Raw genomic sequence first — 16,215 nt, 5'->3', positions numbered from 1 at the left:
ACTCCCACTGCCGAGGGCAGCAGCGGCCGGTCCCCTCCGGCGCGGGAGGTCCGGGCGAGGGAAATGGCGGAGAGGAGCCGGGAGATTGGGAGAGGAGGAGGAAGGGGAGGCGGCGGGGATGTGCGGGCTCAGTGCGGCGTGCGTGGGCTGAGGGCGGGGTGGGAGTGTGTGTGTGCGGGGGTGTGCATCTGCGTGCGTGTGCATGGTGTGTGCGTGTGCATGTGTAGGGGGTGTGTACGTGTGTGCACCCTCCTGTGCCTGGCGTTCCAGCACACACTCCCCAGCCCAGCCGGCTGGGGCGGGGGGGGGGGGTTACCCCTGCACACACGCTTTCCCCGGCCCACCCACGGCGGGGACACATGGATCCCACTCCCAGGTACGAGGGGCAGAGAAGTCCCTCTGGGCCCGACCCCGAAGATCTGCAAATGGGCGGGTATCGTGCACATTTCCACTGCACACACAAACACACCCCGCGAAGCCTCGATTCTCTGGTGGGATTTATGGGGGGTGGATTGCATTTTAGAGGGGGTTCATAGCACCACTGCTATCCCCTCCCCCCACCTCTTGCAGAGCTGCACCCTGAAGAGCGGCTGAGGGACACACATCCCACCACCACATCCCACCACCACAGCCCCCCCGCCCCGCGACGCAGGGGATTCGCGGCTAGCATTGATTCCCACAGCCCCTGCACTGTGCCAAGCCGAGGGTCTTCCCAGTATCCCCCACCTCCAGCCCACCCACACGCGCGGCGCTCTCCGTATTCTCCGCTGCGGGGCAATACCCGAGAAGGCGGGGGGGGGGAGGGCACACCGAACACGCAGGGCTCTCCCCTTGAGGACCTCGACCGAATGACCATAGGGGTAGGGGGACGACCGTGGGGGTAGGGGTCGGGGGGGGGAAGCCCCAGTCACCAGGGCGGGGACCCCCGGCCTCGACGCGGCATCTCCGTGCTGCTACCGGCGGCCGCGGGAGGGCGTCGCCTGTGTTAGTTCCCTCCGGAGAACCCCAGTCCAGCGTCGCCACCACCGCCCCCCGCCGCCCGCCGCCTCCCCTCCCCTGCGGTGGCCCCTCTTGGGCAGCGGATGGCGGCGGCAGCGACGCGCGAAGGGGCCGCCGCAGGGCATTAGCCGCCGCCGCGCCGGGCGCCCCCCTCCTCGCTGCTGCCGCTGCGTCGAGCGCGCCTCCGAAATCGCGGCGGGGGGCGGCGGATGGGGCGCGGCGAGGGGCGGGGGGGGTGACGGCGGGCTAGGGGCCGGCGAGGTGCGGGGTGCCGAACGGGCGCAACGGCGCGGGGGGGGCCAGCGGCGGCGCGGGAGCCCCGCGAAAGGGCCCCAAGAAGCACAAGTTGGAGCTGGCGGCGGACCAGGCTGTTGTTGTTCTCAACGTGGTCCGCCCCGCGCCCATATAAAGGGCGGTGTCGGCGCCCGCCCCACCAGAGCGCGGCGGCGGCAGCGCAGAGCAGAGCAGATAGGAGATTGAGAGCAGTGCGCCCCGCCGGGCCTCAGCCACGCCGCGGGTGCCCCTGCCCGCCCCCGCCTCACTTCTGCCGCCTGCACCCCCTTGGCACCATGTCGGTGGAACTGGGAGAAGCAGATTTGCCTCTGACTGAAGCGGAGGAGGTACCTCTCGCTCCAGAGAAGAAAGCGGCCGCTAAGAAAGCGAAAGGCGGCGGCTCCTCGTTGTCGCCGTCGAAGAAGAAGAAGAATAACAAGAAGAAAAACCAACCGGGTAAATACAGTCAGCTGGTGGTGGAGACGATCCGCAAATTGGGTGAGCGCAATGGCTCCTCGCTGGCCAAGATCTACAACGAGGCCAAGAAGGTGGCCTGGTTCGACCAGCAGAACGGCAGGACCTACCTGAAGTACTCCATCAAGGCGCTGGTGCAAAACGACACACTGCTCCAGGTCAAGGGCACCGGCGCCAACGGCTCTTTCAAGCTCAACAGGAAGAAACTGGAAGGCGGTGGCGAAGGGGGCGCGGGCAGCAGCGCCCAGAAGTCCCACAAGAAGGCCACAGCATCTACGTCCCGGCGGGCGGAGAAGAAACCAGTGGCCAAGAGTAAGAAGCCCGAAAAGAAATCTCACAAGAAGGGAGCCAGCGGCGCAGCGGCGAAAAAGGACAAGGGCAAAGCCAAGAAGGCCACCAAGAAAGGAGCCGCCTCTCCCGGGGGCAAGAAGGTGAAGAAGTCCGCAAAGCCCAAGGCACTCAAGAGCAGGAAGGCATGAGAGCGGGGCGCAGGGAGCCCCCCGCCGCCCCCCGGACTGTGGGCCCCGCGGCAAGGACTGCTCTGAGGACGGACCCCAGGGGACCCGCTTTGTCTTTGTGTTGTTGACTCGGCTCCGCAGCCGCCGCCGTGCGCGGTGAGCGGGGCTGCGGCTGTCCCAGCCCCTTTCCCGTTCTCCGACGCCTTATTTTCTTTCACCCCCAGCCTCCTCTTCCTCTCCCCCCCCCCCCTTACCCCCCTTTTGCCCGCGGCATCTCCCCAATCGCGCCCTTTTGTTTTCGGCCGTTCCCCTCCCCGCGTGTAGACGGTTCCTGATTCCCCTCCCCCCTCCCGCTCCGTCTCCCCGGTGCTTTACAGAGGTCTTATTTTTTTTTTCCCGCCCGGTTTCCATAGCAGCCATTTTGCGGCGGCGGCGGCGCCCCCGCGGCCCCCAGCGCCACGTGGGCCGGCTCCCGCCGCCGGGGCCCGCCGCGCGCCCCCGCCCCGCCCCTCCTGCCGGGCGCCCCGTGCCTGCTCGAGGCCATTTTAAAAGCCACGGCGCCCTCTATTGGTTCCCGGCGCCCGCCGCCATGGCAACGGCCCGTGAAGCGCCAATTGGCTGCCGCGGCGTCGGAGCGCGCTGTCAGCGCCCGCCCCCTGGCGGCGCCGCCCCGGGGCCCCTCGGACCGCCGGTTCGGGCGCCTCCTTCATGGCCTTTGCGGTTGTTTGTTTTGGTTTTTTTTTTAATCGGTTTTGGGTTGTGGTGTTTGTTTTTTGGGTTGTTTTTGTTACTGTTTCTTTTCGGGGAGGGTGGGGGTTGTGTTAGTTTGTTATTTTCATTAATCGTCGTTTCAAATAAATTGTTAGAAAATGTCGAGCTATCGTGTCGTCCCTGCGGACCGGGGGGAGAGGCGGGGGGGGCGGGGCGGCAGAGCGCCCGGGGGAAGCGGGAGGGGCCCGGCTGTGCTGCGTTGGTCCCCGCGGAGGAGGAGGAAGAGGCCGATCCCCGCCCAGATGTTGATGCGCCAGAGCAGGCCCGAGGGGACCGTGCCCCGCCTCCGGGTGAAGCTGCATCGCACACGGCCAGAAGGGCAGGAAGGGAGGGGCGACCCGGGCTGGGGTGCAAGGCGCTCCCCGAAGGCGGGGAGGGTTGTGGGCTGCAGTGAAGGGGTGCACCGAACCTTAGACTCCCACCCTAGGCGGCATTTCAACCCTCGCAGCACCCGGGTTGGGGAGGTGGGGGTGGGGCAGCTCCCAGGATGCATTCTGTACCTCCCCTTTCTTCAATCCCCCCTGCCGGGAGCGCCTCCCCCGAGAGTGACAGCACAGAGAGCGGAGCCCACGGCGGAGCCCGAGGAGCCATGGCAGTGCCTATTTATAGCTCGCAGTGAGGTTGCGTAAAACCCTCCCAGGGATCTGGGCCATCTTGTTCTGCCTGGTTGCAGGAGCTGGGGTGAGGGAAACCCGCAGCGCAAACTCGCCAGACCCCGGGGACCCTCGGCTCAGTGCAGGGCTGCCAGAGAGGCAGGGGGAAAGGAGCTTGCCCTGAGGTTTGCAGGCAGGGAGCAGGCAAGGAGGGTAGGCAGAGGGGTTGAAGTGGCACTATACCTCACCCCCTGGCTGCAGTACCCCAGCGCAGGGCAGCGATGCCCTCACAACAGCCCAGCTGTCTGCAGCTCACCAGTGACAGCCTCACACCAGGGTCCTGCTGAACTACGCCACCAGTGAGGCAGGAGAGGAAAAATTTGGAGCATCACCCCAGGGTTGCTGTACCCAGAGCATCAATGTGTTCACAGCACCTGAGGAGCACAACACAAACACACAAGGCTCCCATGAGGAGGGGAGAGAGGAACAGCAGCCAGTGGTGCCTGGAGACAGCCACATTCCTGGGCAACTAGCCCCCTTCCACCAGGGTCCCTCCTTGCACAGTTGCTTTATCCCTGGACCCCACAGAACACAAGCAGGGTGAAAGACAGCAAGTTTTATTCCCTGAAGAGAGGTCCATCAGCTGAATTCATCAAGAGCAGCCAGCTGTGCTCTTGGAAGAGACATGGGGTGTTCTGCTGCAGGGTCCCTCTAGGTCTGTATTGACAACAGGCAACTGCCAGGTCAGGCCAGACACCCTCCTGCTGCCCTTGCAAACCCCACACCAAGCCTGAGTGCCTGCCAGCAATCTCAGGTACTAGGAAAGGAATGTGCATTTCAGCACTGACCTGCAGTTGTCTCTTCAGTCAACAGATGACACTGCAGGTTTTGAAGGGTTGGAAAATATGCCACCACCGAAGCCTGGCTGGTTTCAAAGTCAGCAGCTGCCTGAAGCACACAGTGCTGCAGGCAGAGGGTATCTCCCTGCTCCCCAGAAAGGGTGGTTAGACCCACTGCAGCTCAGCAGGGGCACAGCTCTGCCCTTAGCACTGACCTGTGAAGAAAAATCACTTGACTGATACAGAACATGACCTCGAAGGCAAACCACCAGTGGCCTTTCTGCAAGCAGGCACAGGACAGCTGAGAGTAGAGGGAAGGCAGCAGGGTGCCACTGTGCCAGTCCAGCTGCAGCCCTCAGGTCTTGGTGGGAGGGGCTGGCAGCATCTTACTTCATAGGCTGAGACCACCAGAAGCCACGATTCCAAAGGATCCCCAAGTGAGCTCCCATGAAGCTGCCAGCCATGAGGGCCAGGCTCTATACAGAAACCCAAGCCCCAAGGATGCCCAAGTGACTCATCTCACGACCCAGAGAGGGGCAGTCCCAGAGCGGACGTACAGGCTAGTGGAGACCCTAATGGATTCAGCCAGATGCACAGCAGCCTCCTACAGCAGACAGCTCCAGTCCCAGCCCTGTGCTTATCTCACCTTCAGGTGCCCAAGAGGAGACAGGGGAAGATCCCTACAGCCCCCCTGCCCTCTCCTTGTGAGAAGCCAAGGCCAGCAGACCCTTCCAGGTTGATGGCCACTGAGAAAGCTCCACTCAGCCACATCCTTCACATTTTGAGCTCAACCGTTCTGGTGCAATGAAACTTTGAGGGCCAGGACCAGCAGCACTACTCCAAAAAGCCACAAGACATAACTCTGGTGCTGCAGGCTTGAAGACAACAAAGCCCACTTCAACCCTCTAATAAAGACCAACATTTCCACTCCCCTGGTCATCACAGTGTTCAGTTGTGGAGTTCAGGAGATGATAAGCACTTTATTAACACTTGATGAGTCAAGCAGGATTTCCTTCCATCTGCCTTGCAACAGCCCAGCTTTCCCACCTGGTCCATCACATGGCTGGCAGAGGAAGTTCAGAACCCAGCTGGGGCTCAGTGTCAAGGGCACCATGTGTGCCAGCAGCTCCTACTTACAACTGCAGGCATCACCCCACAGGCCTGAGCAGAATACCAAACCAACTCAGGTAGCCACAGACCTACTCAGCCCCAGGTGTGCAGTGCAGAAGCTCAACCTGTCCCTGGTTCCTGCCCCAGGGCACCCCCAATAGATCAATACTCCTTTCTGTGTTTTGTTCTGGACAGCATCTTTGGGCTGTCAGATGAGATGCTGCCCTACAGAGCAGCAGCTCCTGACCTACACATTCTGTTGCCCAGCACAGATGTCACCAGCATCCAACTCTGACCACACTGGAACCCTAAGCTTCCCACAACCTTTCCTCCCCACAACCCAAGCAAGGAGCAACTCTTGACTTGTGCACCAGACACTAGCATGGTAAACTGGAAGATGTCAAACAAAGGGAGAGGGTGGCAGAATAAGAAACAGCCCTGTGTCCCCCACTCTCTTCCCTCCCATCAGGATCAGCATTTCCCATCTGACCTCTACCAGCCTCTCTCTGCCTACTTGCCTGCAAGGTCACCCAGAGGGTCCTGGGGCAGCCCATACGGTAGAGACAGCACCACCAGCACTGAGGGAGCATTCCTCTGCTGCTGTACCCAGCCTAGGTGCGGCTCAGGCTTCCGGGCACTACTGATGAAGCAATCCAGAAAAGTGGCATTGCCACAGCCATAGCAGGGAGAAGAGCCAGAGAAGGGTTTTATCTGCCCCTGGCATAGAAAAAGGCTATTTGTCTAAGTGAAGAGCAAGCAGGGTCGCTACCAGGCCGGATCTGGTGTCTTAATACTCCTTCCCCACTTGGAGAAAACTGAGCCCAGGCACCAAGCTGCCACCAGAGAGCCTGCTCCTCCTGCAGAGCGCTGCCAGATCGGTAGGTTCGGTGAGGTGACAAGACACAGCACACCCGACAGCATTCAACCAGTTTAATCAGACATTGGGTTTGCACCGTTCTTGCCGGTGCCACAAGCTGTGCATTTTTCTAAGAGATACAGAGCACTCGTGGGGTGTACAGAACGCTGGTCCTGGAGAGAACGAGAACACGACACTGGGGGTACAGACACATTGACTACCATGCTGGGCAGTGGAAAGGAAAGCCCTCGTCCCCACCTCGCTGATGGCAACGCACTTCACGGGAGGGAGAGAGCCCAGGGGTCTGTGCCACAGCCACACGGCTGCGCCCTGCCGCCCTCACCCACCCGGGGCCAGGGCACCCCCAGGAGCGCAACGCTAAGGGATGCTCCGCTTCCACAATCCACGAGGGGGTGAAAAACCCCTTCAGAAAGACCAGGCAACAAGCATCTAGGTTCATCTACTCTAGATAACAATACTCAGAGCCAGGGGAGGTTACTTCGTCCACAAGATTCACAGCTGATTCAATAGGTTGCACACATGCTACTGACAGCACAGAGACAGAAGTTGCTTTTTTTCCCCCTCTTTTTTTCACTAAACACATTATGAAGGTCCATGGTCTGATTCGCCTAGACTCTGCCGCATGCACACCACTGTCAGCCTGCACAGAAGCAGCTGCTCTGGGCAGCAAGGAGAGCTGTCACTGCATCAGCCATTCCAGGTGTCACAGGACAGCTCACCTGCCCCCATGCTCACACCTTACCCATACAGCTGTCGAATAAACACAGTGCTAGCTAAGGGCAGGCTCAACACAAACTCCAGGCTGGTTTTCAGAAAGAAACGTTAATCCATAGGAGGTTACAGTTAACAGATAGCATCATCACTTTTATTTCTCTGAACCAGAAATAGTGTGGAACAAACAAACAAACAAACAACAACAACAAAAAGAAAGGACACAGCATGTTGTTTCCAGAAGTGCAACCAAGGTAGAGGGTAGCTCTCAGCAAGAGGAAGGGCTGCAGCAGCCAGGAGAGCAGGGGAGCTGTAGCAGAAGATGGCAGCTCCCACTCCCGGCGGGCGCCTGACCTTGCGACGCTCTGAGGGAATTCATCACTGCAGCCTCCACCCCACCCCACTAGCGGGACCCATGGCATGTGGGACCACCAAGTCCCCCAGCATCCACCGAGCCCGGGAGCTGCAGGAAGGGTGACTCTGCAGGGAGGTACCCCAAAATGAAAGACCTTAAAATAAATAGGACCAGAGCTTCTTTACAGTAGGCAACGCACTAGCTTTACCATGAACAAAACTAAGACTAACAGTCACTTCTTGCCAACGGAGAAACTTTTTCTCCTTTCACATTTTCCAGCCCCCTGCCCTCCCCACTGCAGTGCAGTCGGGATGGCATTGCTGGGGGGGGAGGGAGTGCAGCAACAGTGAGTCCCATCCTCAAGCAGGGCCACCTGAGGGGACCCTACACAGCCTCAGGACAAGTGGAGAAGAGAGGCAGACAGGGTGCCCGTGTTCATCCCCACACCAGCCAAAACAATCCTCAGGAACTACCAGCAGCTCTGCACCACGACCCAACCACACGGCTCCCGATGTCACCATCACCACCGACAGTTATGATCCAGCCACCTCCTCCAAAAACACTTCTTCCAGAGGGAAAAGGGGCAGGGTGTGGATATAAGCAGGGTCTGACCTCACCCATGCTCCCCCCAGGACACCACCACAGCCTAGACTGGGGGGGCTACTGGAGGGCTGACAGGGTGCTGCCAGAGCTCACCACCCAACCCGGGCTGGGGGGCAGGAAGAGATACTTCATCCCAATTGGAAGGAGAGATGGGGTAGTGGCGAGGAAGGGACCGGGAGCAGGGAGTGTGGGGGGGTGAGGGCAGGGCTCACTTCTTGGAGCTCTGTGTCTTCTTGGGGAGCAGCACGGCCTGGATGTTGGGCAGGACACCGCCCTGGGCGATGGTCACGCCGCCCAGCAGCTTGTTGAGCTCCTCGTCGTTGCGGATGGCGAGCTGCAGGTGCCGCGGGATGATGCGCGTCTTCTTGTTGTCGCGGGCCGCGTTGCCCGCCAGCTCCAGGATCTCGGCCGAGAGGTACTCCAGCACCGCCGCCAGATACACTGGCGCCCCGGCGCCCACTCGCTCCGCGTAGTTGCCCTTCCGCAGCAGCCGGTGCACCCGGCCCACGGGGAACTGCAGCCCAGCCCGCGACGAGCGCGACTTGGCCTTGGCCCGCGCCTTGCCGCCGGACTTCCCCCGGCCCGACATGGCCGGCAGGCAGCGGCACTTCGCCGCCGCCGCCTCTCGAGAAGCGCCGCGCACAGACGGTCCCGGCGCCTACAGAAAGACAAACGCTGTTACACGCCCCGCCGGGCCGGAGCCCCGCCGCTCCCCGCCCGCCGCTGCTCTTACCCGCAGCCGCCTCCGCTCCGCCCTGCACTTCGCCTGCCGCCGCACTGCCGGAGCCGCTGTCGCCGCTCCGCGGATATTCCTGCCCGCCCCGCTGCCTGCCTCTTCCCATTGGCTACCGCCTCGGCCGGAGCACCGCTGATTGGTCGCTGCCTCGATCCCTGATTTGCATAGGGCTCTCAGCGCCCCGGCTCTGCCTCGGGGCTGGTGCCGAGGGCAGCGCCCGGCGGGGAGCGGGCTGCCTCGGCCCCTTGATCCGGCATGGTTCAGGCTCACAACCGTCCAAACTCGGCTGCAGTCGGCGCTCCCCCACACCCTGTCTGCTCCTTGCTGGCTGCACCGAGGCCGAGGAGGCGGAGGGGTTGGCCAGAGCCTCCGTGCATGTCCCGGCAGCGCTACTTCTCACCAGCTGCCCCTTTCGCCACCTCAACACCCCGGCCAGCGGGATGGCTCTGATGGGAGGGTGCCAGAGCCTGCGGGCAGGGGGAATGCTCAGGGCTGGCGGGGAGTAGTACCTCGATAAAGGGGACACCCGTCTCTGGCGCATTCCCACTGCCCTCCTTGGGCATCATGCATCAGAGGGGAAATTTGCTCCAAGACCAGTTTTGGGGGCCAGGTTACCCCAGCTTGGGTGAAGTTATCTCCTCACCAGGCAGGAGCAAGTGCTGAAAACAGCATCCAGGCTCCGGTTTAAAGGTGGTGTAGTTCAGTGGTAACACCTCCTCACTAAACCCCCACTGCAGTTTCATCTGCTGGTGCTCACAGCGTGGAGGCATATGATTTGTACCCTTCATCTTTGCATCAGCCCTGCTTCCCCCGGGAAGGATAATGTTCCCCACTCGTGCTCAGCATCTTCACTCCCTCCACAGTAACTGGAGATGAGCTAGTGACCTTTGGAAAAGCCTCATCTGCAGTTCGCACCCACGAGGGCCACTGAGCTGAAGGCATTATCCTGGAAGAACGATGGCTGGGCAAGGAACATCCCTTGCAGCTCCTGCAAGGACAGGCACCAAGATGACAGTCTCAGCACCTGCAGACCTATTTATTGTGCCAAAAGCTGCTAATGTTGCAACCCTCTCTCCTCAAGTCACTATGGGAGCCATGAGGAGCCAGATAGCAACAGGCTTTCTGTGTACAAATCCTAATCCCATCCCAGCTTTCTATAAACCAGGAGACCTTCTGGGCTCAGCTGTCTCTGTGGCATGTGGGGGAAGCAGAAGTGGATTTGGGTCTGAGAGCACTTGGGTATCCCTAGGTGCCTATCCAGTGGCTCCCTGGCTCCACTGTCCCACCCCAGGAATGAGCCCAGGCTATAGCTTTCCATGCAGCTCTCCCTGGAGAGATCCAAATTAAATCCCTAGGGAATATTTTCCACTGGCAAATGGAAATGCTCCAGCAACATGACCTTGCTGGTACTGTGAGAGCTCAGCAGTGGGCAGCTGGTCTCCCCCACAGCAGATAGAGAGGAGACAGGAGATCTGTCTGTGAAACAGGAGCAATGGGACTGCAGCGGGCAAGAGGGCTCAGTCCGGCATATGGACAAGGGCACTGCACAGTCAACCAGTTAATTCCATTTATTGCTTCCAAACCAAATGAAAAACTCCTTTCCAGCAAGAGCTGCACTGTGCAAGGCTCTTGGTCTGTAACATCTGGCTGTTTATGAAATCCCTGACCTCAAAAACAACCGCCCTGTGCTGCTCTGTAATGGCACTTCGGTTATCCAGGCTTTAATGCACGACCTTTTGGAGCAAGGCAGAGCGCATCCCTCCACAGATCAAGGAAATCCTCTCTAAGACTTCAAATCCCATTAACAAAAAGATTGTACAAACAACGTGACCAAGACACCCTGTCCAACCCTGCTACCCACAGAGAAACCCAAGCAAAGTCCAGCTCCTCCCAGTCACTACTTAAACATCTCTGTCTAGGGGCTACAGATGAATTGTGGCAATGCTGGTGCAGAGCGGGACGGCTCTGGCAGATCTGCCCAGACCAGCGTTTCCTCTGAGTACTTATTGCATGTTTCTCTGTGCTGCAGCCACTGCTCAAGGGTGAAAGGAATTTGTACAGAATCAATAGGGAATTAAGAAGAAAAGAGGTATCAGTGTAATACAAAGCGGGGGGGGGAGAAAAAAGAGGGGGGGGAGAAAAAAGAGGGGGGGGAGAAAAAAGAGGGGGGGGAGAAAAAAGAGGGGGGGGAGAAAAAAGAGGGGGGGGAGAAAAAAGAGGGGGGGGAGAAAAAAGAGGGGGGGGAGAAAAAAGAGGGGGGGGGGAGAAAAAAGAGGGGGGGGGAGAAAAAAGAGGGGGGGGGAGAAAAAAGAGGGGGGGGGGAGAAAAAAGAGGGGGGGGGGAGAAAAAAGAGGGGGGGGGAGAAAAAAGAGGGGGGGGGGAGAAAAAAGAGGAAACAGAAGGAGGCATTAACTATGAACACTGTCAGAAGCTACTCCTCCCCAGCAGGCTGAGATGTTTCTCAGGGCTTTATCTTTGTTTGGCACGAGTGACTAGCAGGGAGGGAGGGTATTAAGTTATATTCCCTCTTGCCACTACGAGACAAAGACTAAACCTTTAAAGACAAACAGAGAAGAACAGAGACAACAACCAGGAGCATCTGACCAACACCTAAGAGGCTTGAAGAATCCCAACACCAGTCCGCAAAGCCTTCCAAAAAAAGCATTAACTCATTCTGCTTAGGAAATTCAGGAAGAAGGATGGCCAGCCATCCCAGCTGGTGCCTAAGCCTTGTGCTTCTTTGCAGCTGGCTCTACCCCCTTTCCCAGCCACTGCTGCAGGATACCTGCACTGGTTTTCTTGGGTGAAGGGTTGTGGATGAACTGACTTGTCCACTTGGGCAAATCATTTTCTTTCTTCTGGGGAGAGCCCTCCTGGGAGCTTTTTAACCAGCCCAGCATCACTTTGCTGCTTGAGGTAGCTTTGACCTCCTGAAGAGACAAAAGACAGTAGGAGAGAAGTTAGATGCATGGTGAGAGCAGGACTGAAGCCTACTGCCTGAGCTGGTGGAGAGTGGGATGCAGGGGCTGGAGCCAAGGCCCTGCCTGTGATCAGGCACATCTAGGAGGTTCCCCAAGGTGCTGGAAACAGGCTTGTTCCAAGCCCAATTTCACATGGAAACTGCTTCATTTGGCTGGCACAGGGTGACAGTTTATTTCTGGAAGCAGAGGGAAAAGAAGCTGTCTGGGGCTCTGCACTCCAGCATCATGCACAGGCATGCCCTGTAGATGCTGCCTGCTGCTGCCCCTTCTGCAGCCTGGCATCACTGTCCCTGCTTAGGGGCATCAACACAGCCAAATTCTTCTCTGCCAAGCTGCCACCATCACTCACCTTCTTGTCTCCCAGTTTGATGGGTTCAAGACACTCAGGTGTGTTATTGCAGATGCTGTTGACAAAGGTGGACACTGGGTGGAAAACTATATTCTCTGTGGGCTGGATGAGTTTCACTGCTTCCTGGGTTGGCACCTCAGCAAAGTCCAGCCATTTCCTGATGGCATCGTCCCCGTCCAGGATGGCTGGCATCCTAGGGAACAAGGCAGTCAGAGCTAAAGCCCAGCATGGATATGGCAAAGCTGGGTAGCAAAAGCCAGTCCTGTAGGGTAGCAAGGAACCAGCAGATCAGGGGGAAACCAGGTGAGAACCCAAGCAGCAGGATGCTCTTCTGCAAGGCAGAGCATGTGTTTGCTTTGTCCAGGTAGCTGCTTTGCTGGAAATGGCAGAGGGGTTGACTGCCAGACACTGGTCAGGGGAGAGTGATCCAGCTCCAGAGTGATCCAACTTTGACTGCCACCTGCCAGGGCACAAAGATGGTGATCCATGGAAAGGGCATGAGCCAGTGAACCAAATCAAACAAGTAAAGTCATAGCACTTTCCTCTGAGGGCATCAGGAGCAGGCAGGGAGTCCTGCCTGCATGCTGTCAAGAGTGGTGTTCAAAGGCTCTTTTCCTCCTTCATCCTTTCCCCTTGCAGCCCCCTTGCTCACTCTCACTTGCCTGTGGTGGATGAAGCTCACGTCCTTGGAGGCATCCACAGTGATGATGGTGTAAGTGTAGAGGGTTTCTCCTCCTGATGGTGGCTCCCAGCAGTCAAAAATGCCAGCCATGGTGAGCAATCTCCATCCTCTCCATTCCTCATCTTCCTCCTTCCCTTCAGCCTGCAGGAGAGAGGCCCCACCATTGTGGTCAGTGCTAACCCACAGGCAGCCCACAGATTTGCCCGTGCCACAGCAGGTCAGCGACTCAGACCTGGAGCCATGAACTAATGTGATGGCTTTCCAGGGGTCCTTCTATTCATTTGAGGTGACTCCAGAAGAAGTACCAGGAACCTCATCTTTTCATAGGCCAGTTCTTTTCTGAACATCCTAGCCACCAGCTCAGCCAAAGGAAAGAGGTAGTGAAACTCCCAGCCCAGTCCCCTGTGAGACGTATCGCCCAGCTGTGCAAACATCCGGCACATGGGCACACGGCAGGGACGCCGCAGCACTGACTGCAGCCACAGCAGCAGGGTCCACTGGCCACAACAGAATGCCACAGTGCTGAGTCCACTACAGAACAGAGCCCCACTGGCAAACAGAGACCCCCAACGATGGGCACAGCTGGAAGGAAGGGAGCTTTCCCCAGGGCAGCTGGAATGAGCAAGGCCTCGGGGCTGGGTGTGAGCATTCAGACACAGCAAGGGACTCTGTACCATGGTGTCCTTGGTCTGGGGGAAGTAAATGAAATATGGCTGCTTCCCCCCACTCTGCTGCTGCCACTCGTAGAAGCCATCTGCCAGGACCACACAGCGCTTGCCCTTGAGGAGAGCACTCTGGGGAGAGAAAACACAAGCGAGTGGTGAACAGCGTGATGGGGGCTCCTGAGACCACTTGCTCCCCCTTGGGACTCTCCTAAACTGCCCTGTAGGGTGTGCAAAGGCCACCACTAGTGCTGGGATGAAAGATGAGCTTCACCAGCAACAGCCTTTTTCACTCTTCTATTTTAATGAAGTCTGCCAACTCTGCAGTACAGGGACTTACTCCCTGGTGCAGCAGGCAAAGGGTGACTGGTACTTGCTAGGGAGATCCTTCAGCTCTGGTTCTGCTAACTACAAGATCTCTCCAAGCTGGACACAAAGACAGCAGCAACTCACTTTGTAGGAGGATTTCTCCAGCATGGTGTCGCTGCGGCAGTTAGAGGTGTTGAACTTCATTTTGGAAGGGTCATCCTTTTTGAACCAGGAGGGAATCAGGCCCCAGCGCATGTCCATGAGGACCCGCTCAGAGGAGTCAGCATCCTTTCAAATGAGACAGAGAAACACCTCAGGTCAGAGCCACTTTGCAGAGACCACAAGCATCCTTACCACTTGAGAAAGGGGCTTCATGGAGCACTGTGGAAGTGGTTGCCCAAGGTAAGGTGGGGAACAGGATGGTGTCTTTGCTGAGACCTGAGCTGGGGCTCCTAGTCTCTCCCATGCTATATCTGCCTCTTCTTTTCTGCACGGATGCCACTCACAAGCTGTGCAGAAATACCCACTAATTATAACCCTCTGCATATTCACAATGGCTTTCCTGTAAGAATTGATCCTCAGCAGAAAGCATAAGTTACTTGCTCCTGCAAAATGTTCTGTGTGTCTCAGTGAGGCTCACCCAACAGCCCTCTAGAGGAATGAATGCAGTTGCTCTTTAATGGAAAGTGCCGGGCACACAAGCTCGAGTGAACAGCCACGCTGGGCTGATATCAGGCTCCTCAGAGCTCCCTTCTTCATAGCAAGTGTCCCACAGAGGGTGAGCCTCACCTTCATTTTAACAACGGGATTTCTGCTGACCCGGTTCACCCTTGCTCCTCATGCTTTGCATATTACCTGCCTTTGGATAATGGAAACAGCTTGCGGCTTTCACTTCTCCCCCAGCTCACTCTCACTTTCTGCCTGCAGCTGACAGCCCTGAGTGGTGCACAGCTGGAGCAAGTGAGCTCCCAGGGGGCATGTGCTCCCAAAGAACTGCAGTATATATATATATACATACATATATGTATGTATGTACTAGGGGTGCATATATGTACACACACACATCCTGTATATATGGATGTGTGTCTGGTTTTGTGAGGTCTGCCAGAAACTCTTATAGATGAGCAGCAGAAAGGGCACCTTACACTGTACCTGTGTCCCAACGGCCAAACAAATGCACCACCAAGTAGGTGTCTGCCTGCACCCACCTGTATCACACTCCCAGCCCCATACTCCTCTGCTCCATAGTCTTATTAGCTGTTCTTGGTGGGATGGGACACCTTCAGGCAGGAAAGGAGAGTACAAAGGATGTCCCACAGCATCCCCACAGGACTCCAAAGTGGCCCTGCTGAGGTACCCCAGCCTACTGCCTGTATTGGTACGAGATGTGAAGTGCATCAGCCCTTTTCACTGCCCCGCTGGCCAAGTGAGGAAGAGCAGAGGGAGCTCGGATTGGGGTGTTTCAATTCAGCGCACCCAGCTTCACCCCACTGAACATGAAAGAGCATCAGTTCGTTGGGCACCCTCTTGTGTGGAAGCCAAACGAGATGCACAAGCAGCTGTACATGCTGCTCAGGTTGCCGGGGGAAGGTCTGCTGAGTCTTAAATTATCCAGATAACGGTCACTGCAGGTGTGTGGTTATTTTACAGCTCTGAAGTTGAGAATTCTTTTTTTTTCCTTTATCTACCTTCCCTCATCAATGTGACCTGGACACTCAGCAGCATTATGAATCGAACAAACAAACAAGCAAAAAAAAGGCAGAATAAAGCCAGCATGTGAGAAAAATAAATAAATTCTACCCCAATGAATCACTTCTGTATCAGTTTTCGCAGAAAATACAACGCTACACTTGAAGTACAGCACTGATTCCCTGCCCTCCTTAGGAACACGTAAATGCTTAACGAGAACCTGACACAGGCACTGAGCCAGGAGGAGCCAAGCAAGCCGTTACCACCCGGACCGGGTACCACTCCTCCCCGGGAGGCACAACCCCACTCCCACCGCGCTCAAAGCGCGATGGAAGCCGCGGGACCCACAGCAGCCCTGCGGCCTTTTGCCCAGCAGCAATCAGGCGCCCGGCGCCAAGGCCCGCTGCCGGAGCCAGGTAGCGGCCCCGGGTTGCAGCGGGAGGGGAAGGAGGGAGGGAGGGAGGCACCTACCTGCTGGAGGTGTCGGCGGGAGAGCAGCACCGGTCCGCTGGACTGCGGGCCCTTGTTGTACGAGGGCCGGTATCTTTCCGCCCGGATCCACTCGGGCTGCCGCCGGCGGCCCCGCCGGTCGCGGTAGGCGCAGGCCCGGCGGAGGTTGTCGGCCCCGAGGGAGCAGGCCGTACGCCCGCACATAGCCGCCGCGGCGAACGGACGCGGTCGGACGCGGCCAGGCGAGCGCTGCGCTCTGCTCCGCCCCGGCGGGAGGTGGCTGCGGGCGGGGCG

General features: G+C 58.1%; 3 protein-coding genes across 3 annotated transcripts; 1 reads left to right on the top strand and 2 right to left on the bottom strand.

Moving 5' to 3' along the window:
• Window positions 1–1,424: 1,424 nt before the first annotated feature.
• Window positions 1,425–3,080, top strand: H1-10 (H1.10 linker histone). The gene has a single exon (XM_068163775.1). It carries the CDS (start codon window positions 1,569–1,571, stop codon window positions 2,223–2,225), a length of 657 nt encoding a protein of 218 aa, XP_068019876.1. The 5' UTR covers window positions 1,425–1,568; the 3' UTR covers window positions 2,226–3,080.
• A 3,352-nt stretch (window positions 3,081–6,432) lies between these two features.
• On the bottom strand, window positions 6,433–8,903 carry LOC137453967 (histone H2A type 2-B). Its single transcript, XM_068163774.1, has 2 exons — window positions 8,797–8,903; window positions 6,433–8,721 (listed from the first exon to the last, which is right to left on the bottom strand). Exon 2 carries the CDS (start codon window positions 8,650–8,652, stop codon window positions 8,272–8,274), a length of 381 nt encoding a protein of 126 aa, XP_068019875.1. The 5' UTR covers window positions 8,653–8,721; window positions 8,797–8,903; the 3' UTR covers window positions 6,433–8,271.
• A 2,125-nt stretch (window positions 8,904–11,028) lies between these two features.
• Window positions 11,029–16,160, bottom strand: HMCES (5-hydroxymethylcytosine binding, ES cell specific). The gene is made up of 6 exons (XM_068163773.1): window positions 15,943–16,160; window positions 13,927–14,070; window positions 13,486–13,605; window positions 12,792–12,952; window positions 12,130–12,322; window positions 11,029–11,729 (listed from the first exon to the last, which is right to left on the bottom strand). Exons 1-6 carry the CDS (start codon window positions 16,123–16,125, stop codon window positions 11,523–11,525), a joined length of 1,008 nt encoding a protein of 335 aa, XP_068019874.1. The 5' UTR covers window positions 16,126–16,160; the 3' UTR covers window positions 11,029–11,522.
• Window positions 16,161–16,215: the final 55 nt, after the last annotated feature.

This window comes from Melanerpes formicivorus, unplaced genomic scaffold, assembly GCF_026170545.1.
Source record: "Melanerpes formicivorus ecotype bairdi unplaced genomic scaffold, bMelFor1.0.p_v2 SCAF_74, whole genome shotgun sequence".
NCBI classification, from domain to species: Eukaryota; Metazoa; Chordata; class Aves; order Piciformes; family Picidae; genus Melanerpes; species Melanerpes formicivorus.
The sequence above is the reverse complement of the archived record's forward strand: the minus strand, read 5'-3'. Positions and strand labels throughout refer to the sequence as shown.

Bases quoted from the DNA above. Each gene is read 5' to 3' on its own strand.
- HMCES (XM_068163773.1), bottom strand. From the start codon at position 16,125: ATGTGCGGGCGTACGGCCTGCTCCCTCGGGGCCGACAACCTCCGCCGG. The intron at 14,071-15,942 runs GTAGGTGCCTCC...CTCATTTGAAAG, and splicing joins CCCGCCGACACCTCCAGCAG to GATGCTGACTCCTCTGAGCG. The intron at 12,953-13,485 runs GTACAGAGTCCC...TCTCTCCTGCAG, and splicing joins CCCAGACCAAGGACACCATG to GCTGAAGGGAAGGAGGAAGA.
- LOC137453967 (XM_068163774.1), bottom strand. From the start codon at position 8,652: ATGTCGGGCCGGGGGAAGTCCGGCGGCAAGGCGCGGGCCAAGGCCAAG.
- H1-10 (XM_068163775.1), top strand. From the start codon at position 1,569: ATGTCGGTGGAACTGGGAGAAGCAGATTTGCCTCTGACTGAAGCGGAG.